The sequence below is a fragment of the Pezoporus occidentalis genome, unplaced genomic scaffold, assembly GCF_034315485.1.
Source record: "Pezoporus occidentalis ecotype Australia unplaced genomic scaffold, CSIRO_AGI_Poc_V1 ctg21, whole genome shotgun sequence".
Classification (NCBI taxonomy): Eukaryota; Metazoa; Chordata; class Aves; order Psittaciformes; family Psittacidae; genus Pezoporus; species Pezoporus occidentalis.
The window spans coordinates 2,654,958-2,682,523 of record NW_026913964.1 but is presented as its reverse complement, the minus strand read 5'-3'; the positions used below and the strand labels follow the sequence as shown (position 1 = coordinate 2,682,523).

The window sequence follows — 27,566 nt, the reverse complement described above, 5'->3', positions numbered from 1 at the left end:
AAAAGGGGGGGAGGGGGAATTGTAGTTTCTATTTAAAAAAAAACCATTCATTTTGGATTCTCTTCATCATAATTGTTGTTTTAACTAAATAGGAATGAACAATTTTACTATACAAATGAATAGTCTAGAATTGTTATCACAAGAATTTTTTAATATGGTTTGTGACAAGCAATATCAAAGTTACCAACTCTCAAGCTTCATGTTCTGAAACCAGACAACTCTCAGCAACAAAAAAAGTTGTGCACTGATAAACATAGGAGGCATATTGTATTTTTTAATTAAATATGAAAACGAGCTGTGTACATTATTTTTTCCCTAGAAAACACAGCAATTTCAAAAGTTTATCATAAAATATTTTCATGAAATGAGTGAACCAGCAAACACATGCACTTGTGTGCCTTCCCCCCTCCCAAGATAAACGTGATAAGAGAGACATACGTAAATGTAGAAGTTAACAGAACAAGTGGTGTTTTGTTGTTGTTTGGTTCTTTTTGGAAAGGATGGAATGTAACATTGTGCTTGACTTTCTGTGTCACAACAAAAAATATTTGGTGCAATATTTTAACATTTTCTTTTTAAGTTTCAATCTGGTGGAGAAAAATACCTTTTTCTATAATAAAATATGTCTGTTCTTTTTAAAATGTAACTTTTTTTGCACAAAATAATTTTGTAAACTGTCATTCCAAGGGCAAGGTAGGCTGTGCCATGTCAATGTCCTCCCCCCCACTTAAAAATGTGACCCGTTATCTGAAGCAAAACAGGGAAACACAAAAAGAGCGGAGCAGAGGCTGCTTTGCAAAGAGAAAGAAGGGCGTGTTGGACGGGAGAGGGGGAGGGAGCGTGTGGTGGGACAGAAAAAAGTTAAAGGTCACTTTCACCGTAGAGCGCTGTGGAGAAGGACATGTAATCCAGGGCACCGGGTACAGCATCACGGCCATTGTAGGGTGCCATTCTAGCAATGCAGTATTCAGCCTGATCAGGAGGCAGTTCCCGCCGTAGTTCCTCCACAGTGATGTAGTTCTGCAGTGAGGACAAACGATAAGGAGAGGGTTACTTAAGAAAACTGACCTCTCTCAGAGAGACAACCACCCCCTGCCCCACCAGGGCAGCAGACAAGAGTCAGGGACAGGGCCCCAACAGCTAGACTAGTACTGTACACCCACGCAGGGAGCTCTCTGCACATACACCCTGGGGGGAAATGCAGTTCTTCCCTGCTGTTTGGACAAGAAAATGGTTTTTACAACAGACAGAAAGATTGCTTTTGCAGGAGAGGTACCAGCATACCTATGGAAAAGACCTGGACGTAAGGAAGGTAATTGTCTGTGTAAGACTGTGCCTTCCTGCTGACAGTGGAGGTCCTGCTGAAAGCAAATGGGAGGAAGCAGAAATTTCATTTGGATCCTGTCTCTCACTGGCAGGAGGTAACAGCTGCTTGTGCTGCTAGGGAGCTGCCATTCCCTCTCTTGAGAGCAAGGAAAGGAGCCTTCCCCACTAGCTCTGGCTGGTGGCACCAATGCAGGCAGCAGACAAGCAAACACTTTGTATTGCTTCCACAGTTCCCTCAGCAATGCTTGCCTTTCACAGCAGACATTTTTAATAAGCAAGAGAAACTACTATAAATTCAGCTTCTGGAGACTCGCTGAGCTGAGGTAGCTTGGCTTCTCTCCATGCAGTAGGTAGCAGTAGCTGCATGTTTGCTAACCAGTACATTGTCTTCAGGTAACTGACTCATGGGCATTTGCAGCGGGTCTGAACAGTGGTTCAAGTTTCACACCATCTCTCTCTCTTGAGACTTTTTATTCTCCCCTCTTCCCCCCAGCCCCCACCTTTCAGCTTAATGATTGGAGTAAGAGGTATTTTTCTTCATAACAAAATACTGTCTGATTCATGTTATGGTCACTAGAGCATATTAAACACTGACAAGTATATTTAACTTAGTGTACAGAGTAAAGGAGTTAATAATTTTTATCCAAAAGCACCACACACTCAGTGATTTGCTTATCTGAATAATGTGGATTTTTCAGGTCTTGAAAGAGAAGAGGACTGGCTTCAGTCATGTAGGTGCCTAAAGGACAGTCATTATGGGTTTCTACATTATAGATTATGAAAGTTTGTTAGTGAAAACAGAAACCAGTACTGTATTTAAGGGTAACTCGTTACTATCTGAGAAACGCTATCTGACATTTCAAGTGAGATGAATAAAATCATTAGTAAATACAGAGATATATCAATAGCATATGTACATATTAGTTGTTCAATTACATTAAAAAAAAAATTAGTAGGGATTGTTATATAAGAAAAACAAGGTTACATATTTTTTCTAGCAATTGGTTCCATCCATTTGATGATGCAAATTCAGGAAATTAACACCTTTAGTATCATCCTGTAAGTTTTCCTTCTTTTGACCTATTTCTATGATTAAAAGATGCTCCTCTTGCAGATACAACAATTCTTCAATGAAAATCTACTACTGCTTGTGTAACAACTGATAGTGACACCTGTATGTCTGAGAAAGGTCATCTCAAGTTTGCAACTGTCAGTAATTAATAGTTTTTCAAGACTAATCAAGACCCATCTGTTGGATTTGTTCATACATTTTAAAATAACAAATCACAACCAAACTCTTAATTAAATAAAGCAAGAGTGAGCAGCAAAGTTCTGACTGACAGCTGAACAGGATTTTCAAGTGCTTTGGCAGGCTGCTCTTTAACCCACACTTCAGCCTTGCACTCCTCCAGCACCGCACAGTGTTCCTGTGAAAATACCCTCCATGCTACACAGTGCTTCCCTTGACACTTTGTGACGAGAGAAAAGGGAAGCAGGAACAATGCAGATGCAGGAAAGGAAGGTGTGGAGGCTGACCTTATCTCCAGCCAGGATCTTGAAGGAAGCCATAACCTGGTCAGCAGTATCTGTATCTGCTGTTTCCCGGGACATGAAGTCGATGAAGGCCTGGAACGTCACTACACCCAGACGGTTAGGGTCAACGATGCTCATGATGCGGGCAAACTCTGCCTCCCCCTGGAAAACAGAGTCATGTAAGCCTGGACATTTGGGCAGCGGTGCTATGAAAGTGGGCAGAAACTGTTCAGCAACAGATTTCACAGCTAGAGAAAAGAAACCTAACAGAAATGACTTTTAGGTTTTCTTCTTCTTTTTTTTTTACCAGGATATTCTTTTTTTAACTTGGTGTTGAGTACAAATGCTTGCCACTCATTTTGTCATTTGGATAAAATATTCTCAGCTGTGCCCTAGGATAACACCCAGGCTCCATCTTGCTCGAGGACAATGCTTATTAATCAGGGATCAAAATCACAGAGACTTCAGGGAAGACACGAATTTCCCTGTACCACATGTCATGCTAGATGTCTGTAGCAATATTGGAAGATCTGCATTCCTCAAATCCTTTTACTTTCAATTGCTAAAAAACCCCTGTTACAGTTCTCTTCATCTGCCAGAACAGAAACCATCAGAAGAAACGTCTCTGGGGTCTTTAATAGTGTCTGATCCATACTAACTTGCTTATCTGGAGTGGCCCAGGGAAGCAGCCTTTATAGGAAACTTCCTACAGAGATGTTTGCTACAGAAGCCATTACCTTGCAGTGTAGTTTAATGCCTTTTTTTGTGTGCGTGGTTTTTTTTTTTGTTGTTGTTTTTGCATATAAACAAAGTATCATCTGTTCTTATCTCTGGGACTCCTTCTTCCCCATGTAAGGAGAAGGGGAAAGCAGAGCTGAGTCTTCTGGGAACAGGCTCTTCTAACACATCTAGGACTGTATACTTTTAAGTGTAATTGCAGTATCTAATCAAATGTTACTGCTACTTGGCATGCTACATTGAAGGGTCTGTATTTTTACTGGGCTGATGAGTAAGGTGTATAAACACTGCTTTGCCTGACATCAGAGTAAAAGGCACTAAGAGCACAGGTGAATATTTCTGCACTATGATCTTCTGCCTTTTGATAAGCATCCCTTTTCCTATTTCTGTTAGTTATCGTGCCCCTCAAAGTGCCACATGTTACTGTTCTGAGTATGCAGGTACTCTGGTGAGGGAAAAGGTACAGGGAGGATGACTGGAACTGAAACTTACATGTATAGAGAGATGTGAAATAAATGGTAGGAATGAGTGGAGCAGCATTTGAGTGTATTCAGAAATCAGGTTGTATACTTCCAGATGAGTTCAACTGATACTTAATGCTGGGGAGGTTGTGTGTGCTGTGCAGAGTGCAGGTACTGACACGAGGAATTTTATTGTTTCTTTCACTTGTAGCTACACAGTTTGATAAATACAATTCTTATTTGAAATACACAGGAATTAGACAATGATTTTAATCTTTTTAACTTCTGCTACAGTTGTGAGACAAGAATTTTACATGTACCACTAATGCTAGATACAACATTGCTGATTGCTCTGGAAGATAAATCTGTATATTTACCTAGATTCACTGCACATTCTGTCTATTTTTGAAGGTGCCTATAGGAATCACTTTGAACAGGAGTGACAGAGGGCTCTACATTACCATATTGTAACCCATGGAGATAAGGCAGGCTCGGAAATCTTCACAATCCATCATACCAGTCTTCTTCTACAGGGAATGATGCAAAGATGGAGAAAGCCGAGAAAGAAAGGGAGACCAGTCCAGGGAGAAATGACCCGAAATGAGAGATTACAAAGAATGAGTTTCAGGGGGGAGGAGATGGAAGGAAGGATTTACGGGACATATAAAAAACAGCAGAGAAAAAGTAGTTTGTGAACCATGAAGAAGCAAAGGTGGTTTTGGACATGGAATATTTACACACAGGGAACATATTGATGAAAAAATGAATGAATGAAAATAGCAAACAAGACAGATTGAGGGGTAGACAAGGAAAGGAATGTTAAGTGACCCAAATAAATGGAATAGTTTGAAGACATGAAAGGATTCTCCCAAGACAAACAGAGAATTAAGAAGGTAAAGATACCAAAGTACAGTTAGAGAGGAAGCAGTACAGAGAAGTGATGTGTATATAGTCAGACACAAGAACAGCAATGACAGATGGATTAAGACAAACAAGAAAAGAAAGGGAAAAAACCTGTTATTTTTTCACAGTTTAATATCTGGTTTTGTTCACCACTAGCTTTCAGTACCTGTGCATCGTTTCCAATATCGTAACCCAAGCTGATGAGACAGGCTTTGAATTCCTCAGGGCCAAGTGTGCCGGAGTGGTCCTGGTTATGCGGTGTGCCAGGCAGCAGGACATGCAGTGCCAGTGCGGTGATGGTGTGGAGCAGAAGGAAGGAGACACAGAGATCAAAGGGAGATGGAAGGACAACAAAGAGGTGCACCATGCAGTGGGTGAGGAGAGAGGGAGAAGAAGAATGACATGCAGATAGAAAGACAGGGAAGAAAAATAAAAAGTGCACAACATTAGATATCACAATGACATTTCAGGATGCGCTTAAAAATGCTCTTGGAACAGTTCCTTCTCAGAGAGCTCATCACATCTTGAGAGCATTTGAATGACAAAAACAGTTGATGCTCAGAAGCCTCAAGATCTCTATCTCCCAAGTGAGTTACTTGCATCACTGCTCATTATCCATAGTGTCAGAAGCCCTGTGTTTCACTAGTAACCCAGAGTGCAGGTAAGCAGGCAGAGGCAGTGGGGAAGCATTGCCTTGATCTTCTAGTCAAAAGTCCCACTAAAGGAGTAAGTGAGGGCAGGTATGTTTGGAACATGCCCAAGGAAGCTTAGCTGTCAGGGCATCCCAGGAACAGAAAAGGAAAACCAGCTGAAGCTCAGGGGAGCAATGTTATGGCTGTATTTATGTGGCCTGCACATGAGGTGGAGCTTTGACTGACAAAGCTATTTCAAGTGCTCAGCTCTGCAAACAGCACTACTGTGCAGAGCAGCACAACACGGCTTGGCAGCTGCTCTTCCCTTTGCTCATCCCACGCTCTCCCTGTGCTTGGATGTCCCCATCAAACTATACACAAGCTACCACAGGAGCTGAGAATCACCATCCACCCTGCAGGATTTTAGCTCAGGACAGCTCTCAAGCACTGAAAAGCCCTTGTGTGCCACCACCCTCTCTGGCCCAGATCAAGGAAGCTACAAACAGGCAAACAGGTTGGTGGAGCCAGTTCCAAGTGATTTTCCTCAGAAAATCAGCTTTTAAAGTCAGCTTTAAGCCTCCATAAATTAAATACACAGTTGAATATGGGAAACCAATGTTTTCTTCACTTGATCAGCCAGACTGTTGTGGAGGCAGGGGCAGGCAATAAAATGTAAAATCTACAGGGCTTTAATGGGTCCCTCTCTAAGAAAAGAAGCCACGGTTTTGTTTTTCTCTGGCAGCTAGAGAAGGGCTGAAATAGCCAGTGTTCAGCAATCTCAAAGTGTTGCCAACCTCTGAGGGCAGGCTGCAGCCCTGTTCTCTGGAGACCTTTCTAACATCCTGGTTGGTGCAGCAAGTGGTGGAGAGCAACCTCTGTTTGCATCACTGATTTAGTATCTTTGCAGGCTGCTCTTGGATTTCCAGACAACATTGAAGTGGTTGATAACGGAGCTGTTTTCAGGCTTTGGCTGCTGTCTCTGCTTTCCTGCATGACACCTTTGTGATTTGGGTTGTAGAAGGAAGAGCTGTAGACAAGCTGGCAAATTGAGGGGAAGAGAATTTCCTTTGAGGAATTCCTTACGGACTGCACCCGCTAGTGGCTTGGCATGTACTTCCATGGTAAGGCATGGCAGGTTTTACATCAGGGTTTATCTATGTCATGCAATGCCTGCTGCATATAGATTCTCCTGTTTGCTCCACACAAGAGCAATACTGGTTTCTTTGATACAGATTTATGCTATGTCAGATCGAAGGACAGCTGCTCCAAAGAAATTTACACATTAAGATAATAACCTGCTTTCAGGAGGAGGTGGGGTAAAAGTCTAATTTCCTAAACAAGCCTTCAAACTTTTTCATACTTCAGCTGTATCAGGAAATGTGGCAGTTTCCTGTCAAGACATATTTCTCCCAGACTAATGAATGCTTAACAGTCCTCACAGGAATGACTGCTCCACAGGAGTGGCCTTATTAAGAATGAAATCTCTTCTACTGGTCTAGTTTTATCTTAGTGATAAAACTTATCTTTTTTTTTTTTATTGCACTATGCAGTCTACATGGAAGCTCGTTGCTTACCAAGCAGCAGTCAGCACTGACTTACCCTGTCAAAATGGTTGAAAGAAGCCCGGAACTCATTCATCTGTTCCTGGCTGATTCCTTTGGCGTCGCGGGTCAGAATCTGGTTTTCCACTTCATTGATGGTTCTAGCAATTGTTGTTAGTAACTGCTCCCAGCCCACTCGGATGTGCTGGAAAAGAGGACAGAACAATTTTTAAATTAAAAAGTAGCTTTCCTGCCTCTGAGGCCAGTGGATGGAATGTGCTACTTGCTGCAAATCAAATAATGCTGGTGGACAAGGCAGGAGAAGTCATCTGCCCAGAAAACCTGCAGTGTGAGCCAACCAGATGTTTAAAATCTGAATTTTGACTGAAAAAAGAAACTGAAGAGGCCAATTTGTGATCTGAAGAAAGTCTTAGTCCTACTGTAAAGTTCCTATGCCATGTCAGAGCAACATACTGGGGGCCTTCAACACAAATGAGAATCAAACCCAGTGATTGTAGGACTTAGTTGGGCAGAAAACTTTCCTTAACAAGCAAATAAATAAACCATAGTCTCTGGAAGACACTGGTGCTCCACTGCCTCTGTTGCTTAATAGAGAGCTGGCCAGAAACCAGAAGACAAGTTTCAAAGCCTCTGTGTGTTCTGCTGGACTCATATCAAGCTCAGATTGCCTCCAAGAAGCCTCACGTTGTTAACAGAAAGCCAGACTCCAATTTTAAAAAGCATTTGTTTGAGGTTTTTTTTCTTCTGCCAGCCTGTGGCAGCCCCAAATCACCAGCGCTCCCCTGGTCTTTCTAATCGTAGCTAATAGGCTGCCAAAATCGTGTGGCAGGAGAAATGAAACCAGCTAATTATTCAAACAATACTGTTGATCTCATCCAGGTTATTTCTATTGTCTGTATTTGGAAGTACATTGGAATAGGTTGGCATGAAGTACAGCAAGGCAAAAAGAAATTCAGCAACACATTGTTGCATGCTTGGCCATATTGTCAAGCTCTCCATTTTCTTGAGAACCACAACACATTACCAGAGCTAGATGTGGCTGATGCTAACTGGCCACAGCAGATGAGGCTGGCTGATCTGTTGCCAAAATGTTTACCTCCATGGTGTAGTTGGTGTGCTTGTTGTCGAAGATAAGAGCTTCCTGGATCTGTTGATGGTCTCCTTCCAACTGGTCAATCTTTGGTTTGTAATTCACAATGCTTTTCTCATACTGCCGCAAGTGGTTGAGCTGGTCCTCCAGGGTCCCATGCATCTCTATTGAAATGCGGCCAATCTCCTGCATTAGCAAAGAAAAGGAGTTAGACCTCATTGGAAGGACAAGCCTCAACATGCTTGGCATTTATTGCAGCCATTTCACACTCACACAGGATGATGATTCAAAAAAAAATAGCTCATGGAGCAGTTACTTTAAATGAGACATTGTCAGCAAAAACATTAGCAGAGCCCTGAACACTTTCCAAGTGAAGTGAGTCACAGGAGATGTGTCTAATACAAGGATACAAAAGAAAAGGAAACTGCAGACCATAAGCTATTAATGTGCCAAGCCAAATCTTTTTCTGATGTACTGTCATCCACTAACTTAGTCCGTTCATACAGACGTATTTCTGTAATTGCTCTCTTCTTTACATCTCCTGTCATCAGTAATAGCTTCATATTTTTCCATTTCATTAACTCCAATTACTTTAAGTCAAATCTTAACTAAAGAGAGATCTCCTTTAAAAATACGTCTCCTCTGCTGATGTTTGATGTGATAGCTGTATTTATTTTGTTACGTGTATCAAGACCACTGCTGTGAAAAGTTACACAAACCATGCCTCTGATCTAGGGGTTTTAACTTCCGGCATATAAACACAACTCCATTAAAATACCCAGTCATGTTTTTTATCTCTGTACTAAAGAGTCAGGGGAAGAAAAGTACAAGCACTTCTGTAACTGTTATCCATCTTGGGATTCTCCATATTTTCTATGTAAGTGTCTCTTGCTGCAACCTGAAGGAAGAATAACCATGGCAGTTGTGAAGAAAAAACAAGGATAAGAATATCACTGAAGAGGAAAACAGAGTTTCAAAAGGAGCAAAGCACTACCTCCATCTTAGTCTGGATCCAGGGTCCAATGACATTGGCCTGTGCACCAAACTGTTTACGAAGTCGTTCATTTTGCTGCTGACGGGCATGTTCTTCCATCAGGGCTTGATCTCTTCTGGGAACCAGTTGCCGCACCTACAGCAGATAGTAACAAAGTATGCAGCTTACACATAAAGACACATGTAATAGTAAATGTAGAAATTGCTGGAAGGAAGGGAGGAGTGGGTGTTTGCATGGAAAACAAGGAGTTACGTGGTTTAGGACACAGTGGGCAGGCTCATGGAATGTGAATCCTATCTGCTGTAGGGTGTGTGATACAAACACATCTCAGGCCATGGAAGGCCACAAGAAGCTTCCATTCACTACTTGGGTTTTTGGTGGCTCACATTAACTGAATTGCAGGACCCTGTTCAGATCTCATTTTGGTGATCTTGTTTGATAGTAAGAGCCATCAACACAGCTGATATGGAGAGCAGCATCTTTCATTATAAAAATACAAAGTAAAATGGATCTGACACCCCATTGGCATTTATCAGAAAGATCTTTTCTACTTTCCAAATGTATGGCAAATGAGCTGAAAACAAAGGGCAAAAAAATCAATAAAGCTCAGCAGTGAGCATGCGAGGGTAGCTGAAGAGTAAATAATCCACTTCCTGGGGCCCCCAGTGATTGAGCAGCAGCATCCTCCCACACTAACTTGCAAGGCTGGAAAGAACTCACATGTTCCCATTTGCCATTGATCTCATGTGGAGTGATCGTAGTGTAAGGATTTGTTCCTGCCATGTTGACATGGTATGTCTGGACAATCTTTGAAACTTCATTGTGGATTCCCAGGATGGCCTGTCGCTCCTTGTCGGCATCTGGCAAAGTGGCTTTGAACTGTTCATGAGCTGTGGTCAATCCCTGCAGAAAGAAGATGGCAGCAAAGACCGGGTGAGAACATTAGTTACTGAGTAGCTTCTTGAGCAAATATTTCCTGCAGAAGTGACTGTAAAAGCTTACATATTCCCAGGATACAAAGCAGGCTAGTCTAACACACTTCCCAGGTTCTCTCAGCGTCACTAAACAGGCTGTTTTAAGTAGTTAAATGATGTGAAGTCTCATTTTCCAAGTTCAGCATGAGTCCCTCTGTCTCATGTTGCCCAGTGACAGAGATCACATCCCCCCAAAATGGTGGAATAATTTTGGCTTGTAATTTAGGGGGAACTATTTCTCCAACACTGCTCAGTGACTGCCTGTCAGCCCCTTTGGGAAGTGATCTGACTACCAGCATTACTATAAAGCAGTCTTGTCTCACTAGTGTAAATGCAACATATTTTTATTCTCCCATTAGGTATGCACTAGTTGCACACTTAGCATAACTCCAGATGAGTAATAAGAGTCAGATTCAGTCTGACCACACTCAGAACTAGGTGAAGGTCTTCCAGCCAGCAGCAAACTTGCACAGGCAGCATATGCTCCTGCTGTGGAAAACCAGCTCCTTCCCCCTGAACACGAACACAACAGGCCCTTTCTGCTCCCATCTTGCTGCGGTGCCCAGTGCTTCAAGGACCGATGGTGGGGCATGCTTGCTGGTTGTTTGTGGACAGCTGACAAGCCAGTTGGTCCTGGCTCATCTCCCACTGCTTCTACAGGCCTTTAAGGTACTTCATCCCAGAAGCCTGGAAGACCAAGACTAGGGAGGCAAACACAGGGAAAGAGACAGCAAAAAGAATGGGGGACAGAGAGGCATGTGCAGGGATAATTGAGGGAATAATGTGGATAGAAAAGGGAATGAAAAACGTAAACCACATGATTGAACCGCTCTCTTACAACTCACACACTGTAACTACTTTTGCAAAATTGCTTCCTTACATGGTGACTCATTACTTTGCAGCTGCTGCAGTGGCCATAGAAATATAATGCAAGCCTGGGGGCTGGGAAAGATACTCCAAACAGTCACAAAGGGACCAGGGAAGTGTTTAAATGCTGTTCAGATTTGTTCTGCATTATGAAAGACTTAATGACCCTCTTTGTTCAAGAGGGAAGGGTGGAAGAAAAAAGTAGCAGCTTAGTAACAGAGCTGATACCAGGCTAGGGCTATTGCACTACCCCTCTCAAAGGTCTGAAAATCACCTGCAGAGTTGCTTTTGTAACACCCTTTCAGACGGGACAAAACTGAGATACCCGCTATCTGTCCTACCAAGGAAAGTTGACTTTTGCTTCAAATGGTAACCCAGCACCAAAGTAGACAATTCTGTTTTTTTTTTACGCAGCACTGAAACCCAGGTGGCAGCTCAAGAACTGCCCTCATGGCACATCCTATCGTGAAATGTCATAAAAGTCTCCGTCCCTCCGAGAGCAGGGGGAGGGCAAGAAAAGGGGGGGAAGTGAGCGAACGAATTACCTGACTGGGTTTAAACCACGACACAGGTCATTTGGTCCTACATGGAACACCCTGACCTGCAGAACCCATGAGCAGCACTAAGCTTTGCTCATGTGGGTTAAAAAACCCACAAGGCCCTGAAAGATTCTCTCCATTTTCAGGTTTTCATTAATTCAATTTTCAAACTACACTGAAAAAAATCTGGTTTCAGTTCTTTGTGTCCAGATATGATGGCATGAGCATGCTTTATACCTATTCAGATCCAGGATTTTGGAGGAAATCAAGGGGAAACATACTCTATTTTTTTTTACTACTCCTCATTCACTAGAGCAGAAGCACCAAAATATGACCTAGAAATTCGGCACTGTTAGGAATTCAGGAGACCTCTGACTTCTCTCTTTCTAACCCTAACTGATGCAAATGACTGCTCTGTACCTGGATCTCCTCAATGGTGTGAACAATGAACGTGTCCTGCAGGTCCTCCATGGCCCCTTCCATCCAATTATTGAAAGGGGCAGCTCGTTTGGCATATTCAAGGTACAACTGGTCAATCGTTTCCAGTAGCTTCTCTGTCCTCTGGGCATACACAAAAAAAGAAAGAAAATCAGGAAAGAGGGTTAGAGAAGAATGATCACAGAGAAACGTGGGTTGTCTGAGCTGCTCCTTCCTTTCAGATCTCCTTGGTGCTCCCAGGTCAGTGCTACAATGCAAGTCTCTCTACTGTTAAGAGATTAAGCACAGGATGGATTTCTTCCTTTGAGGGAAAAATCTGAGGTCCTTTAAAATAAAACAAAAGAAGGACAGTCTGTTCAAGCAGAACAATATCACAAACCACAAAAGTAGAAAAAATCAATAGCCCAAGGAAACAAATAGCAGCATAATTGGGCTGGAAAGAGAAAAGCAGGCCAAATATGCTGAAATGTTGCCCTCGTTTACAGTCAAGGCTGTTTTAGGAGTGCACAAAAGAACTGAAATCAGTTGCTTGTGTCCACTGCAGCTTGCTTCCCAGAAGTGACCTACCCATGTAATTCCAAAGGTCCTATTTGTAATATGTCTCACCTCCAAGGCTTCTCTACGTTTCTGGGTTAGGGCACCCAGATTATCCCACTGATCACAGATCTTCTGGCACCTGGCATTGACACTTGGGGAGTCGTAATAGTCCAGCTCACTATAAAGGGTGGGGGAAAAAAGGACAAAAGATCAAATAAAGAATTTTTGGGGAAGAATGAGAAACCCATTAGAAATCTTTATCAGCTTTGAGGACAGACTCAAACAAAGAGCTCATGGTCTCTGCAAGTACAACGAGCCAGGAAGGCAGCAGTGTCTAGTTTTGGAGACACTTGTATGTTATGGTACATCAAACAGCACAGAACAGGAAGAAAAACAACCACCACCCAAGGCCTCAACAAACACTGGTGCTGACTGCCTGGTGGGAATAACTTGGCACTGGGGGAAGGGAGTACAGACTTGTTCAAGCTGTGAATAAGCAGATTATGAGCAGACCAATATGCCCCTGTATTCTGCTTAAGAACATCATGCAGGCTAACTACTTGCACCTTGTACATCAGAATGGGCAGCAAAGATTTTATTATGACTGCAAGGAAATGCTTAAGATCGTTCTGAGGGTTGTATAGTACAGGCAGCAAGGGAATAACTAAATTACACATGCCATTCATTTAGTTAGGACAATCCAGAATTAGTGTAGGTTTCTCTCCTAATATGCCCGACAAAAAGTGCTTTGCTGAGATGTCTATAGGCTGGCACTCATTGAAGGCCGGCTGGTAAGAATATGGCTAGGGAAAGAGCACAGGTGGATGAAACTTGTGGTCTTGTATTGTTTTGTGCACTTGGTTTTGCTCATGGTCAAAGAGGAAGAAACCTGCAGGCAGAGGGAGACCAGCCAAACTGGGATGTGTCAGCATCAAAAGAGAAAGCAGAATAATTCACTGAGCTACTGAGTGACCATGGGCCCTCTGATGCGCATTTCTCTATAGAGTAATGTAGGTTTAACAGTTTCCTCTTGCCTTCCCCAGCCCTGTTTCTTCCCACTATTGTATTGCCCTCCTGAGGCATGTGGTCACAACTGTTAGTGGAGCCTTACGATAAACTAGTCAGGAAACCGATTTGGGCTAAAAATAACTTCTTTGCTGGGTTTTTAATCCAGATCAGTTCCTTGATCTACTTTGCTGCAGAGCCAGCATTGCAGATGAAAGAACTGCTTCTGAAAGCCTGGCCTGTAGTGCACCCATGCTGGACCGCTGCTGCTGGGAGGGGAACATGCTGTGCCCCCAAAAATGCCTGGCATGGGCAGCTGCAGTGGTTTCCTCCAGACCCTCTCCCTCTCCTCGGCAGTCTATCTCTGGGGGAAAAAAGAGCTCAGCCATGTTTTTCAGGGCATGGCTCTTTGCTGAGACAGAAGATGGCTTTTGGAAGGATGGCAGAGCTTGCTGTTCTCAGACTTTGGAAGAAATCACCTCTCCTCCAGCTTAGGGCCCAGCCTTCCCTGTTGTCCTTAGAGCTGCAGCTACTCTGGCTGGCATGTAGTGTGTGCTTTGGAAGTGGCAGGTCAGCTAATGGTTGCTGACTAGCCAGCCTTGGTTTTAATCTTACTGACATGGAGGATTGCCTTGAACCCTCCTCCTGTTCCAAGGTCAATCCTCCAGTGGATAAGGGAGCAATTCTGTAAATCTGTGTTGTTAAAGGAGATAATGATCTTGATCCAATAATCTTGATTTTTTAGATGAAAACAGTCCTTCAGACAAGAGCAGTGACCTTGGCCCAGACACTAACTTGAGACAGGCCAGTATGATATATAAATATTTAAAAAATAGGAAACACAGTCAAAACCAAGTAGTTCAGGCTGCTTTTGCCAAGAAACACGCAGGGTTTCAGAGTCTCTCTCCCTGTGCTGCAGAGGCCAGCTCTTTACCTGCCTCCTGCCCCTAGCCATCAACCTCCTGCTCTGATGAGACCCCATTTTTCCTGGTAACTTGCGTCAGTTTTCACCCCAGTAAAAGGAGCGGAGGTAAAGGTTTCCAAGCTGGGGAGAAGCAGAGACGGAGCTGAGCTGCTGTGAGGATGCCCTGGAGCAAGGGCCAACCAGAGTGCATTTGGGCCAGTATCCCTGGGGCAAAGGATGTGTTGTGGCAGCAGAGACTGTGATGGGCTCAAGCATCAGCAGATATTCTCCTGCTAGGATAAGGAGGACTTTTTTGGATAAAAGAGAACAAGCTGAGAACCTGCTATCCTCTGCTAAATCCTTCTGTTCCCAGAAAAGTACCACAGTGCTATAACTTTGAAACCTAACAGGCGCCAGTGGCAGGTCAGACTCTTTAGGAAAGGGTTCACAGCAACATAACAAGCTGGAAGAGGATGGAAACTTGGCTTGGGAATGTAATTATGCAGACCCCTCATCAGCACCCACGACTCATCCATTTTCTGGCCTGCTCTTCTGGTGTATCTGGATACTGGGAAGCGGTATCCTAGATACTGTTTGGAAACACTGTGACTTCCCAACATTTTTGCATGGGGATGGATTTATGGCTCTCCAGAGGGCAAAGCTGATTAAGCCCCCCTGGCCCCAAGGATGGGACGTGCGCTAGGGTGCCGTACTTGAGCTCTTGTGCAATAGCAGCAATCTGTTCCACGCGGTCCTGGTGTGCAGCCAGGTCGCTCTCAAAAGCCTCGTGTTTCTTCAGCAGGGCCTTTATCTCCGAGAGAGTAGCAGTTTCATAATCCTTCTGCTGCAGCATTGCTTCCTTACCTGCGGAGGGAGCCAAAGGACAGGAGAATAAAGAACAGGCTTCCAGCCAGCTCCCTGCCACCGAGTCAGCCCCAGGAGCCCTCGAAAGGGCGTTTGCCTTACTCTAGACACCGTGCCCAAGGCTTGCCCTCACCTGTGCTGGCCTAGAAATGCACAATCTTCACTTTAAAACCACGGCGTGCAAGTTTGCCATTAACAACAGAGAAGGGCACTAGTGCAGCTCAAGTCAGTGCTCTCACAGTTTATACTGGTCTTGTCTCATAGCCCTCTATGTGCAAACTGGGCTATGCTCGTCCTGTAAAGGCCACCTGTAGCATTACTGTGCAGTAACTTTTCCTCTATAGCTCTCTTGTACTCAAAGTTCCCACTTTGCCACAGTTAGTGAATGCCAATGTGGGTGCATCGTGTAGGAGAACAGAGATCAAGCCAATTTTCACACTTTATTTTCCAATAAAATAAGAAATAAACCTAGCCTTCTCAAGAAGAAAATCTCATGCACAATCCATCTCTTCCTCCCTACATAAGGTACAGCACTATGTCAGGTGATAGGAAGCACACTGGTTGGCATTACCATCTGTCCAGGACTCATGAATGGATGCCTTCTGCCGGAACTTCTCTGCCAAGTGATCCAGCCTCTCTAGCCTTCGGATCTCATTCAACAGCCACTCCTCATAGCCCTTCTCAGCCTGCTCTAGGCCACCCCAGGCATTGTTTATATCCTAGAGACAGGGGCATGAGAAGAAAAGGCAGGTTAGAAGATGGGGGGAAGGTATTCATCAACACCAGTCTCAGTGAGTTACCTCCAATTGGTTGGAGGGAGTGAGTGTGGGCTTTTGATCTCACAGTATTGTGCAGACAGGCCAGGAAGACAAAGGCCAATTTAAGAGACAGGCCTAGCTGTGTCAGGACCTGTCTGCACAGAAGTCCCTCTCTGAACACATGTGAAACTTTAATAAAACCCAACCATTTATGAATCAGAAAGAATAAGAGACACCCAGACATCTCCTCATAAAGGCACGCGGCTTGTGAAGGGCCTGAGTCTGGTTTAGAACAGGGAATCAATGATTGCTCAATCATCTCTCATTCTGGTCTCACTGAGCTGTATTCTTCAGGGTTCCTACTGCAGAGTAGCTCACTCTGAAGGTGGGCATGCTCTGCCCATCCAAAGGCAGAAAAGGACTTCCATTTGTAAGCATGACTGGGGTATATATGAGTGGTTACCCCCACTCACCGAGACCATTTTCCCTTCTGAAGGCATGAAGGCTGGCCTGTTGCTGAGCCGCAGCTTAGTCTGCAAGGTGTTGAAGTTGATCTCAAGTTGGCACTTCTCTTGGACCTTGGGGGGCTTGTGCAGGCGGCGGTAGTCCCGGAAGTCCTCCAGTTTCTGCTGCATGGCTTGCATGGTGTTCTCTGGGGCCCGGTTCTCCAGCCAGGGGATGGTGCGACGGATCCACTCCAGCAGCTGGAAAGAGCAATGACAAAAAGCCTTGAACTGAAAACTGTGTTTAAACCACAGGTGTTGCTTTGATCTCATTAGGGACCATTTACTTTTATGCTTGGTGTCAGAAAGATTCTGCCACCAGCAGGGCTTGTAAAGAAAAGCTTGCCAGCCTTTTTAATGAGCAGCCCATTCCCTACCACACTAAATAGTACTGCTTGTTGCAGCACTGCCAACCCAACATGCTTAAGGCATAACTTTTGCACAATCAGGACCAAACTATGTCCTCAGCTTACACTAAAGCCTTAGGTTTTTGCTGGACTGTTGAATAACTGAAGGATGCTGTAACTCTTGCCTCCAGTTGTGCTTTTCCCACTCTACCTTCCTTGAAATCAGTGTTGCTATTTCAATAGCCCTCCTTAGCAAAGCTACATGGGGAGCTGGCAAAATGCTAATGCAATGAGCAGTCTATAGTGTGAAAGGAGTAATGTCCTATGCTTTTCAGATCAGGCTGAAACCAGGCTCATGGGCTATGCTTGCCTTTCTGTTCTCCCATCTTCTTCTCCCTACTTACTTTCAATAAATACAGTCCAGTCCACGGCTGGTCACTTCTGTAGCTCCATGGCTGTCAGTCTGTCAGCTGTCTTTCTCAGTTAACCAAAGCAGCCTCCAGCTTGTAACTTACACAGATTCTTTCCTACTATCAGCAAATGCACATTTCTTTTCTCAATTACCTCTAACTTCCATTCTCTCCGATCCAGTTTCTGACTTCTGCAGTGCATTAGCATACAATTTGCTCGAAAGATGTTATGAAGTTTTATAGTCCTGAGGAATGCAAGTTCAACCAGCTTGATTTTTTTCTTTAATTTTAGCATTTCTGTGGCTGCTTTTAATAAAATGAGAATCTCAGAGCTGCTCAATGGGAGCTTTCTGCTTTAAAGTAGATTGCCCTTGCCTTTAAGGTAAGTTCAATCTTTACTTTTTCTCAAGCTAGAAAAGGAGGAAAACAATTTTCCAGGGAAACACTGGCCAGTAGCATTCCCCAGGATTAGTTATCAGGGTTAAATGACATTCTTTTCCACACAGCACTGCCCAGAAACCAACACCTACATCACTGGCCAGTTTTTCATAGTCTTCCATGAGCTGCTCGTTTTCTTGGTTGACTGCCAGCACCTTGCAGATACGATTTGCTGCCGTCTCCGCCTGGTGAAGAGAAATAAAATAGAAGAAGGAAAAAGTGTGAAAAAAAATAAAATAAACTAAACCAAAGCTTGTGGCTTAGCTTCCTGCTACGTACCTGTGGGTAAAGCCTCCTACCCTCGGCTCTAGCAGCCTGTCCATGCTTCAAAACATCTGTCCTGACCGCTTTGCTTTCCATCTGACCTGATTTATCTTTCCCTTCTCAGGTGAATACATTCCTTCAGAGATACTGAGCTCTTCTGAGCCCACCCTGTGTGTTACAGAACAAACACATTTCTATGTGCCTTTTCTAAAGCTGCTTCTAGGAGAGAACCTACCAGAAGAAACCTGGATGCCTCTTTACAAAGATAAGGGGTTTCTGCCACCCCCTCCACTCCCCTCAACACATTCAGAGCTGCAACAGCAGTAACAGAGTGGTGTCAGGCTGGTGAGACTTTCTACATGTTTTTACCCCACAAAAGGACTACCTAAACAGAGTTAATCCACAGACTGGACTTTGGAAGTGTCATAATTCTGATGGAAGATGCAGTGGCAGATGCTTCTCTTAACCTTAAATTCTGCCCAGCTTGTCTTCCAGCTTTCCCTGTATTTCTGGCACTCATTACAGGGCTACCTCCTCCAGCACCTTGCTGCATGATACCTACAATGCATTCAGGGTCTCATGATCTAGCTGAGAAGAGGATTTTCTTCTCCTCTTTCTGTGTAATCTTTCTGCTTACTCTTCCAAAACAAGTCTCACTATAAAAGAGCCCGTTGTTACTATATGGTTGGGTTTTTTTTGTTCCGTTGTGGAACTTAGGCCTTGTTCTCTGCAGGGAGCTGAACATGTTAAAACATGAATTTGGAACAAAGTAAGGATCAGAAGAATCCCAGCTGTGAACTCAGGAGCAGACATTCTGCCCTCGAGTGTCATGCATGTGTTTGGCATGGGGAACATACAGCAGGCTGGCCTTTGTACAGCATACATCTATGGATATCAGCCCCTTTTATCATTATCATAGTGGGTGCCATGCCACAGATCTTCAGAGGATGTGTCCCTGTGATGGGTGTCAGGGCATTGCTCAGCACCATCCTACCACAGTACAGCTATGGCCCTGGTGCCTGGGGAAGGTGCTAGTGCTACCCACAGGACCCCTATGGAGTAATCCTTCTTACAGATGCTAAGTGGAAATGAAGGGGAGAGGTTACATGCCAACACTACCACAGACCAATTGTGAATGTTGTGTCCTGCCTTTAAACTACATGTGGGACTGATGCCAAAAGAAGTTTTGCTGAGCTTACACCTGGCAAGTTTCAACCTTTTTCTATTTTTAAAAGGCCTTTTATTATCTGCTTATTCAATCTCAAGGCCATTTGAGAAAAATCCTCTATTTTTTTGCAGCTGATGCAAGGCAGGAAGAATAGCAATAAAGTCATAGGCTATACAGTGATATATGGATTGCTAAGGTCCCAGGGGATCTGGCAATCTTATTCATTTTTAAGAAGCTGTAAGAACATATATTCAGTCATCTGTCCCTTCACTAAAGTGGGCCAGCTAGCAGATGCACAGGTATTAACTAATTTAAAACACATCAGAGAGATCTGTACAGGAGAAAGAGCAATTTCACTTAAAAAAACTTGCAAACAATGCTTACATTTAAGAAAGCTTGTACTTTGTTCTGTTCTTAACCACAGTTTGTAATTTGATGGAGCACTTTTTGATATCCAGAGAAAACTTTATAGACATGGGACCAAACAGTCAAAAACATGTTGCCAGAGCCCCACCATGATGTGTTTAGTCACTGGAGAGAACTGACAGTGCCAAATGTTTATTTCAGTTGTCCCACGAGAGAAGCTCCCTGCACACCCTTAACTTTCTTCTTTTTAGACCCCAGGAGCTCACTGCAGCCAGCTGTGCAGGAGGGACCCCATTTCACAGAGGCATATTTACATGTATCCAACAACAGATTTCCTCCCACTGCCCAAGTGTGTGTGTGCATATATGCGTGTTGAACATCTGTCCAAACACAAAAGCCTCTGAGTGTCAGCATTACGACATTATTTGTATTAACCTAACGGCTGAAGTGTAGAGGCTTTCTCTCCCTACCAGTACTTGCTTCCTAACAGTTCTTGTCTACGGCAGACTGCTCTATGCAAGTATGTTGCTGCTGCTGCAGCAGCAGGAAAAGCTCTGTGGCTGCTATCATCACTAATGTCATGAGCAACACGTTACACTGACTTGCTCTGAAAAAGGTAGGACAAAAGGATCCCTCTGGTTTCAAGGTAAGCTCCACAAATACCTCCTACACTGCTGCTAACGAGCTGATCTGGGGTGATGGCAACCTCAGTGAAACACTTTCAGGTAAAAGAAGAGTAGCACTCTGAAGATGTTTACACGAGGCCAAGGCAGCTCCTCCATGCCTTCATTAGCGGAGTGGAAAAAGTCATTTTGGCTTCCTCACACTGCTAAAGGCAACAATGCATTTAGGATGCTCATGCTGGCTCCAAAAAAGCCAGGCTGCCCACAAGGCATGGAGAGCACTGAGAAGATGCACCATCCTAGGGTTTGGAAGCTGCATACCTGTATTCTCAGGGAACCTGTGTGAGCTGATCAGCTTCAGTGCAGCATTATGCTGGCACATTATACGGCTTGCACTGAGACTGAGAGGAGGGCAAGCCCAGGGCATTCTGCTTGCTACCACACTGCTCTGTGATATGCATGTGCTGTTTGTTGTACTCAAAATGGAAAGCTGAATAGCCAAAGTAATGGTAATTTCTCTGCCTTTTGTCTTTTCTGTACTTCTCAAGCCTGACTTGGACTGCTTAGGATGGAAGTGGAGCTAGCTGTCTCTCTGGCTTATGGATTCAGGTCTCTTTGATGAGAAGGATCATACAGAAAGGCATTCCCACAGTGTGCTGCGTAGGAAGATGCCAGCCAGGTGTTGTCCTCTAGCCTCAGGAGGCTATACTCCAGAATACTGTATGCCAAACACAATCTCTTAATAAAATGGTAAAACATTAGTTAGAAATTTTCAACCCAGAAATCAAAGTTTACAAAATATCAAGCCAACCAGTAGTTGCATGCATTTAGTGTGAAAGTCAGAAGCGGTTAGAAAACAAGCAAATCAACCAAAGCAAGTATACCTACAAATATATATATAAAAATAGCATAAAGAAAAAGCAGCGATCTACACACACATATCAGGCTGGGGACCCTGTACCTTCAAAGGCTCAGTATAAGACAGTGAAAGAAGCAGAAAGCGGCTCATGGGACTTCCCCTTCAGGACTGGTGGCAGTAATGAAAAATCTGAATGAAAAATGGAGCGATATCAGAATAAGTCACCTAACCATGCACGAGGAAGCAACACATTATAATCTGACTGGCACTTGTACTCAGTAATCACTGCGTGTGCCTGGGTGTTTGAGTCTGTGTCACTCAGCAGCTGGCTAACATATGGCCAGGGCAGCTCCAAAAAGGAGTTGTTCACCTCCTCCTGCCAGGGCACAGTTGAGTTGCTGACCCATCAGGACTGCTAAAAAATGAATAAACTATTAAATCTTTAATGTTCCCTGTAAACCAGTTAGACTACGTGGGATTGAAGCTTTCATGACAAAGAAGCTCCATCTCCAGTTCTTGCCCCAGCTACTTGGTTCAGGTCCTGAGGCAGTAAAAGGTTGTTTTCAGTTATTCCAGGAAACCTAGCATCCACCTAAACTGCTGATGAAAGTTTGTGACCTGTAAGTAGGTTTCCAAATCGTGGAATGGGCACATAGAGAAGATGAAGGGATTGGCGAGGGCTGTTCCTGCAGCAGGCCACAACCCTCCTTGCACTGTAGTTTGCCATTTCCTCAATCTGGAGTTCTTCAGATTAAGCAGACAGCATAGAGCAGTCCCTCAGGGGCACCTGGCAAACAGCAGATCTTATCACCAGGCTGGCAAGAGTTCTGAGACTACAGTCTTCCTGAGCAAGTATCAGCTGGCTGGAGCTTGCAGCCTGGTCTGAAGGGTTTCAAACTGTTCACAAAGCAGGATCCTAGTGGAAAAGTCATGACTACACAAACAATGCCAAACAGGCAAGTCTACTGCACTGCTTTGGGACATGTTCCCAGTTCCTTGGAAACAAGACAGTATCATGTAATTTATATGGAACAGGGCAGAGAACAAAAAGCTTGAACTAAAGCTGCTCTTTGGAACCTCCTGCCTGCATTTGCCCTCTGAAAGCCAGCATCAGCATGGTATCTTCAAGGCTGCAACCATCAGCATGGTTTTGTACAAGAGAGATGGACTCTTCCTAAAGCCAAGTTAGCCCTCAAGCTGGACAACACATGGACTGCCTTTCAAATAAAAAAGGCCTAGTGAGAAAAACAAGTTGTATCTTGGGAGAACAGGGAGATTTTACATCTGTTCATAACTTGAAGAATGAAGTCTTGAACTTCAGATTTTATTATTCCAAAGCCTACAACCTGAAATTAGCAGTGATCTTATGGAAAGGCTGCAGCCCAGCCAGGCTATGGTATGGGAAGAAAAGATGAACCTTTGGATTGCAGGGTAATTGCTGTTTTGGAGGAAGTTTGCCCAAAGGCGAACTGTGACGGTTTGGCTCCTCCGAGGACAAATATCCTGATGCCAGGCAAAGAGACTCTGGAGTCAAGAGGAAGCAGGGGAAGGACTGAAGTTATGGGAATGGGCAAAGCAGAGGAAAGAGAAATAAAACATATAGGGAGTTTGAGAAACAGAAGGGAATTACCAGGTGTCCAGCACCAGCTGCTAAGAAGGAGAAAAATAACTGCTACTGCAGGACACCAGTGAGAAGCAAGGAATGGAGAAGCGTGTGAATTCGGGAAAGCTCAAGCCTGGTAGGAGTAGATTTTGTGGCTGGAGCACGAAAGTGCTATGTGACCAGCTCACGGATGATTCAGCCTAGGAAATGACCACTGACGTAGTGGGGGCTGAGTGTGGAAGGCAGGGTGGCAGCTCAAGGAGGACAGGCTGATCTGATTGTGGTAATACTGGAGATGCATTGCCTGGCCAGGATGGCCCACTAGTCAGTGAAATGGTACTGACTGTCAGAGCAAGTATTCATTCATCTTTCAATGCCAGATTTACCAAATGTTTTCTCCACTGCTGGGGTGTGGAACTGGAAGGAAGGAGAAGCTCAAGCCTGTCGGAAGGACATTTACATCACTTCTCCAGCAAGATTACAGATGGCACATCCAAGCACATCACTAGATGCACTGGGCTTCCCTGCAAATGCCCTGGGGCAGATGGGGGCTCTGGTCCATTCCTCGGTGGAGAGGAGTGGTGGGCAGGGCAGGGAGAGGGGAGGGAGTTGTTAGTGGTAAAGTCTCACCTTCTGCGCCCCTGAGAAGGCGTGGTAGTAACATGAGACATAGGTCATTATGGCCTTCTCATCCGGCCTTAGCGTGCCTATAATATCTGTGCAGAGAAGGAAAAGAGGTTGAAAGGATAAAGTAAGAAGCAGCACATAGGATAAAACAAAACAATCATGGGTGGCGTGAGAGAGGGGGAGAAAACTTCCCATCATGCACTGCAGGACAGGCCAAACAGATTTCCATGCGGAGAGCTGGGAATTCGGATCAGAAGGCGGCTAGCAGCGTTGGCTTGTGGCTCAAAGCGGCACCCCTCCCGCCCAACCCCGAGTCCGGGCTCTGTACCTGCACAGCTGCGCTCTGAGGGCCCGGCCCAAGGATGCAAATGGGCTGTTTGGAGGTTTGAACGCCTGTGCTCAGGGCCTTTCTGTATGCCAAGGAGCCAGAGATCAGAGCCTTCCTACACAGTGTGCTTCCTACACGGTATCTGCTCTGTTGCAACACGTACCGCCTGTTCCTACAGCACTGGAGGGCAGGTGGCTGCTTGGGTTTGGAGAGAGATGTTTACAATGTTTTCCTTACATGACTCCATTACCAACAGGAAAATGGCTAAGCCAGACACAGCAAGGACTCAACTGCCCTATTTCCAGCATGGTGAGTGAGAAAAAAGAATTAAAACCCCAAATGAACAAAACCAGGCATTCTTAGACATGATAAGCAATGCACTGTTTGCCAAATCATCATGGATGTACTTGTTAGACATGCTTTGTAAGCCCTGAGTGACTGGGGCTGAATTTGTGGCTCAACTTGAGAAAGCAGCAGGTTCAAGCCTTAAAGCAAGGGTGTGGAAACCTGCAGCATATGTAAGGTAAAAGATAAAGCTTTGGGCATTCTTTGAACCCTTCATAAAACCACTAAAAGTCAGCTCTGCTTCCCTATCTTTGAAAAACAATAGGTATCAGCATTGTTTCCAGTGGGAGCAGGCTGCAGTGTCCTGATGAGCAGAGCATCTATGTGGTGGCCTCCCCATTTGTGAGACCAAGTGTCCTAGCTCAGACTTCCCAGGAACCCGAGGGTGCAGGTCCTCAGCTGTCAGGGCAGCATTTTGAAGAAGGCAGAGCTCCCTCATCCCTCAGATTTGTGTGTGTGTGGCAAGGTGCAGGCATAAGTGAGTGCCACTGGAAGTACCACTGACTACATGGACTCCTGGCTCCCTTGCCCCACGTATTATGTCTGGGGCACCACTTTGAACCAACAGCCAACTCTACCAAGAACATAATAATAAAGATGCCCATAGCTAGAGAGGAGAGAGAGAAAGAAAAAAAGGTTTGGACATTAGCAACGGCACCAGGTGTGCTCTGTGGAGGGAGCTTGGGATCCTGTGATACCTTCTGGGCTCCTGAGAAGGCGTGGTAGAAGCTAGAAACATAGGTCATGATGGCTTTCTCGTCAGGACGGGCAGTTCCAACAATGTCTGTCAAAAAAAACCTCACGTTAAGAGCATAATCAACTGATGGGAGAAAGCAAAGGAGAGAGAGGGAGAACCACAACTGTCCAGGAGGCCTGCTGGGGTATATGCTTGCTTGTCACAGCAATTCCACGGGGCTTCCCAGCATTCCCCTGAAGATGTGTCTCTCTCAGAAGCCAGGATCACCCTCCTGGTTCCCTCCCTCATGACAAAATTACTTCCATGGACTGGCCAGGCTAATGCAGTCGTATGTCAGCATGTCTCATGTCACAGCACTTCCCCATCCTGAGAACATGACTGTGAATGGTGGGTTGAATCAATCCATAGCGGTAGCAGGTAGACATGGCTTTTATAGATGTATTATATTGCAATTCCTCCAAGCAATTCTTCAGGAAAGATCCTTTCTGCCTTCCTTTCCATGTCCTCATCCTCCATTTCCACACAATGATGGCTTGAATTCCAAAAGGCCCTTTCATTAGTTTCAGGGGAAACTCAACACCTCCAGAGATCAGAATTGATGGTGTGGAGGAATACACATTAACTCCACTCCATGAGGGAGGAGAATGATCAGGAAAAAGCAATGGGAGCATCTGCAATGGGCCCTCTTCATCACTGCTAGCTTTGATGAGATCTGAAGCTAGACCTGCTTATTTGGAGGTGGCTTTATTTCCTACAGAATGGCAGGAAGCATTTGAATCTACTCCAGAAACCTCATGATTTTTTGTGACCTCAGCATGATGAAGGCAGGGAAAGCAAGACTCATCCCTGTGGATGGGAAATACTACCTAGGAACATGAACATCTTAGTTACCCCAAACAGGTTCACTGGTTTCAGCTGTCCTTTCTCCACCCTTTCCCCTTGTTCTCCTCACTTCCTTATTTAACAAAAGCCTTTAACTGCTTCTGTTGTCCAAACCAAGCCTGAAATACAGCTTCTACCATTGAAAACAGCTGGCTTCAGGCAAACAGCCAACAACTATTTCAGGCTGTTGTTTGTATTGCAGAGTTACAGTCTTCAAAGTCTATTGCCAAGCTGGTCCTGACAAGGCTCTGAAAAGTAATCCTTGCTGTCCCAGTGGCCTCAGAGAATCAGTCACTGTCAGTAGCAAAAGCACCTTTGAACAACATGGATCTCTGCCTTGGGCTCTCAGTCAGAGAAGGGTCTTCATGCCCAACACTTCTGAATAGTCAAGAAGCAGCAGCTTATATTACTGTCATGCCCCCAGAATGAAGATTGCCAGCAATGTCAGAAAGAACTCAGGAATAAATAATTCTGGAGCAAACGGAACACAGTCCTACACCGTATTTTAATTCAGTATTAAGCCTGATTCCTGAAAGGGAACACTTCCGTCAGCAGTGGACATAGCCAGACGTTACCCATCTCTGCCTAGTGTTCTAACCCCAGGTTAAGATCTCCACACCAGACCGAGAAGGCTGGGTGGCACAGAAAGAAGAGGAGAGCCGAACATTTGATTCATTATTCCATTGTAACTTCTTCCCTATACGTTTATTATGTGGTAATGGAGGCAGCATTTGGAGGTTACTGAATTCTTGTACAGTACGTGTCCACCTAGAAGAAGTAGGGAATTTCTTGAGAAAAAGCAACTTAAAACCCACTGGGTTCTACTTTACCTTCTGCATCCAGCATCTTGGGAATATCCAGATATTTCTCAGCCACATCAAAAGCTGTGTTTAGATTAGTGAGAGGATCATCCTGGGAAAGAAACAGAGCCAGAGTATCAGCATCAACTTGTAACAAAGGACACAGCATTTCTCTCAAAACAGAGCTATTGTTCTTTGTTTGGTTCAGGTAACTGTGCAGTCCAGACAAAACTATGTGTGAATCCTCATGTAGCAGAAAGAAACAATTAGCTTCGCTTTGAAAGCAAAGCCTGGAGACTCATGATATGATAATTAACGTATAATCTATGCACTTGCAACAAAAAGGAACAATACGTTTTGTCTTGAACCTAGTTTAAAGTAAAATTAGCTTCACGCCATACTGATAGCAAATGGCCATATCTCACATTTACATGTCATGCTTGTATTAGGTTTGCAACTTTCATTGTAAAGAGCTACAGAGCAGTGGATCTGTTAGAACATCTAACCAATGCTAAAATAGTAACAACATCTGCAGTGGGTGCTGTCCTTAGCTAGTGTACAGTTTGTTGAACACCAGTTGAGTAGGAGGAAGAGAAATGTTTTAATAAATCTCTAAAAAAATAAATACATATAAAAGTACCCATTTTGTCTTGAGTATTGCTTCTTCTCCTAGGCACTGCACAGGACTTGTCATTTCCTTAGTACATATCTATTCTTCTCTGTATAAACCTTCTGCTGTGACAGGATGCACTTCACATACAGACATCAACACACAATAATCAAATCCTAACTGAAGTCAAATATGACTTATCATCATGAGTCACATTATAAAGGTGACTAGATTTTAAAGAGCCATACAAGAGAATATGAAACGCAGATGTCACTGGAAATGAAAGACCTCTGCAAATTGCTTCCAGCATTCAAGCATGATGATCAGCAGCAAGACACCTACCAACCAGTATGAGACCCTCATACAAGCCTGATTCCTGTATATCCGCTTCATGGATGACGACATATGCACTATCAATTTCTGCTGTTGAGACAAGTGGTTTATGCTGGAGGAAAGGTTGTGAATAAACCGCTAGTGTTTAGTCACCTTGTTTGCTAAATGTCTTTTGGGAGACAGGAAGGATTGGGGTGGCACTCCATACTGTCACTTGTGCCACTCACACTGAGACCCA

The 27,566-nt window shown here is 44.3% G+C and overlaps 1 protein-coding gene and 1 long non-coding RNA gene across 7 annotated transcripts in view; one reads left to right on the top strand and one right to left on the bottom strand.

Annotated features, from left to right (window-relative positions):
• Window positions 1-130: 130 nt before the first annotated feature.
• The window catches only part of ACTN1 (actinin alpha 1), an 87,320-nt gene continuing 59,884 nt past the window's right edge, over window positions 131-27,566 (bottom strand). Inside the window, exons 7-22 of one of the 6 annotated variants that reach the window (XM_062619207.1) lie at window positions 26,416-26,497; window positions 23,337-23,422; window positions 17,916-18,008; window positions 16,599-16,829; window positions 15,939-16,086; window positions 15,217-15,367; window positions 12,664-12,772; window positions 12,040-12,180; window positions 9,960-10,142; window positions 9,240-9,374; window positions 8,252-8,431; window positions 7,193-7,339; window positions 5,128-5,208; window positions 4,520-4,585; window positions 2,863-3,021; window positions 131-1,020 (exon numbers count right to left, since the gene is read on the bottom strand). In XM_062619207.1, the coding sequence (XP_062475191.1) occupies window positions 862-1,020; window positions 2,863-3,021; window positions 4,520-4,585; window positions 5,128-5,208; window positions 7,193-7,339; window positions 8,252-8,431; window positions 9,240-9,374; window positions 9,960-10,142; window positions 12,040-12,180; window positions 12,664-12,772; window positions 15,217-15,367; window positions 15,939-16,086; window positions 16,599-16,829; window positions 17,916-18,008; window positions 23,337-23,422; window positions 26,416-26,497 (2,151 nt within the window). In that variant the 3' untranslated portion in view covers window positions 131-861. Of the gene's footprint in view, window positions 1,021-2,862; window positions 3,022-4,519; window positions 4,586-5,127; window positions 5,209-7,192; window positions 7,340-8,251; window positions 8,432-9,239; window positions 9,375-9,959; window positions 10,143-12,039; window positions 12,181-12,663; window positions 12,773-15,216; window positions 15,368-15,938; window positions 16,087-16,598; window positions 16,830-17,915; window positions 18,009-23,336; window positions 23,423-24,704; window positions 24,791-26,415; window positions 26,498-27,566 lie in introns of all 6 variants that reach the window. The other 5 variants (XM_062619206.1, XM_062619211.1, XM_062619208.1 and 2 more) reach the window with 5 other exon arrangements.
• On the top strand, window positions 953-17,977 carry LOC134163953 (uncharacterized). Its single transcript, XR_009964931.1, has 3 exons — window positions 953-1,303; window positions 17,678-17,767; window positions 17,892-17,977. It is a non-coding gene; the product is annotated as an uncharacterized LOC134163953 (long non-coding RNA).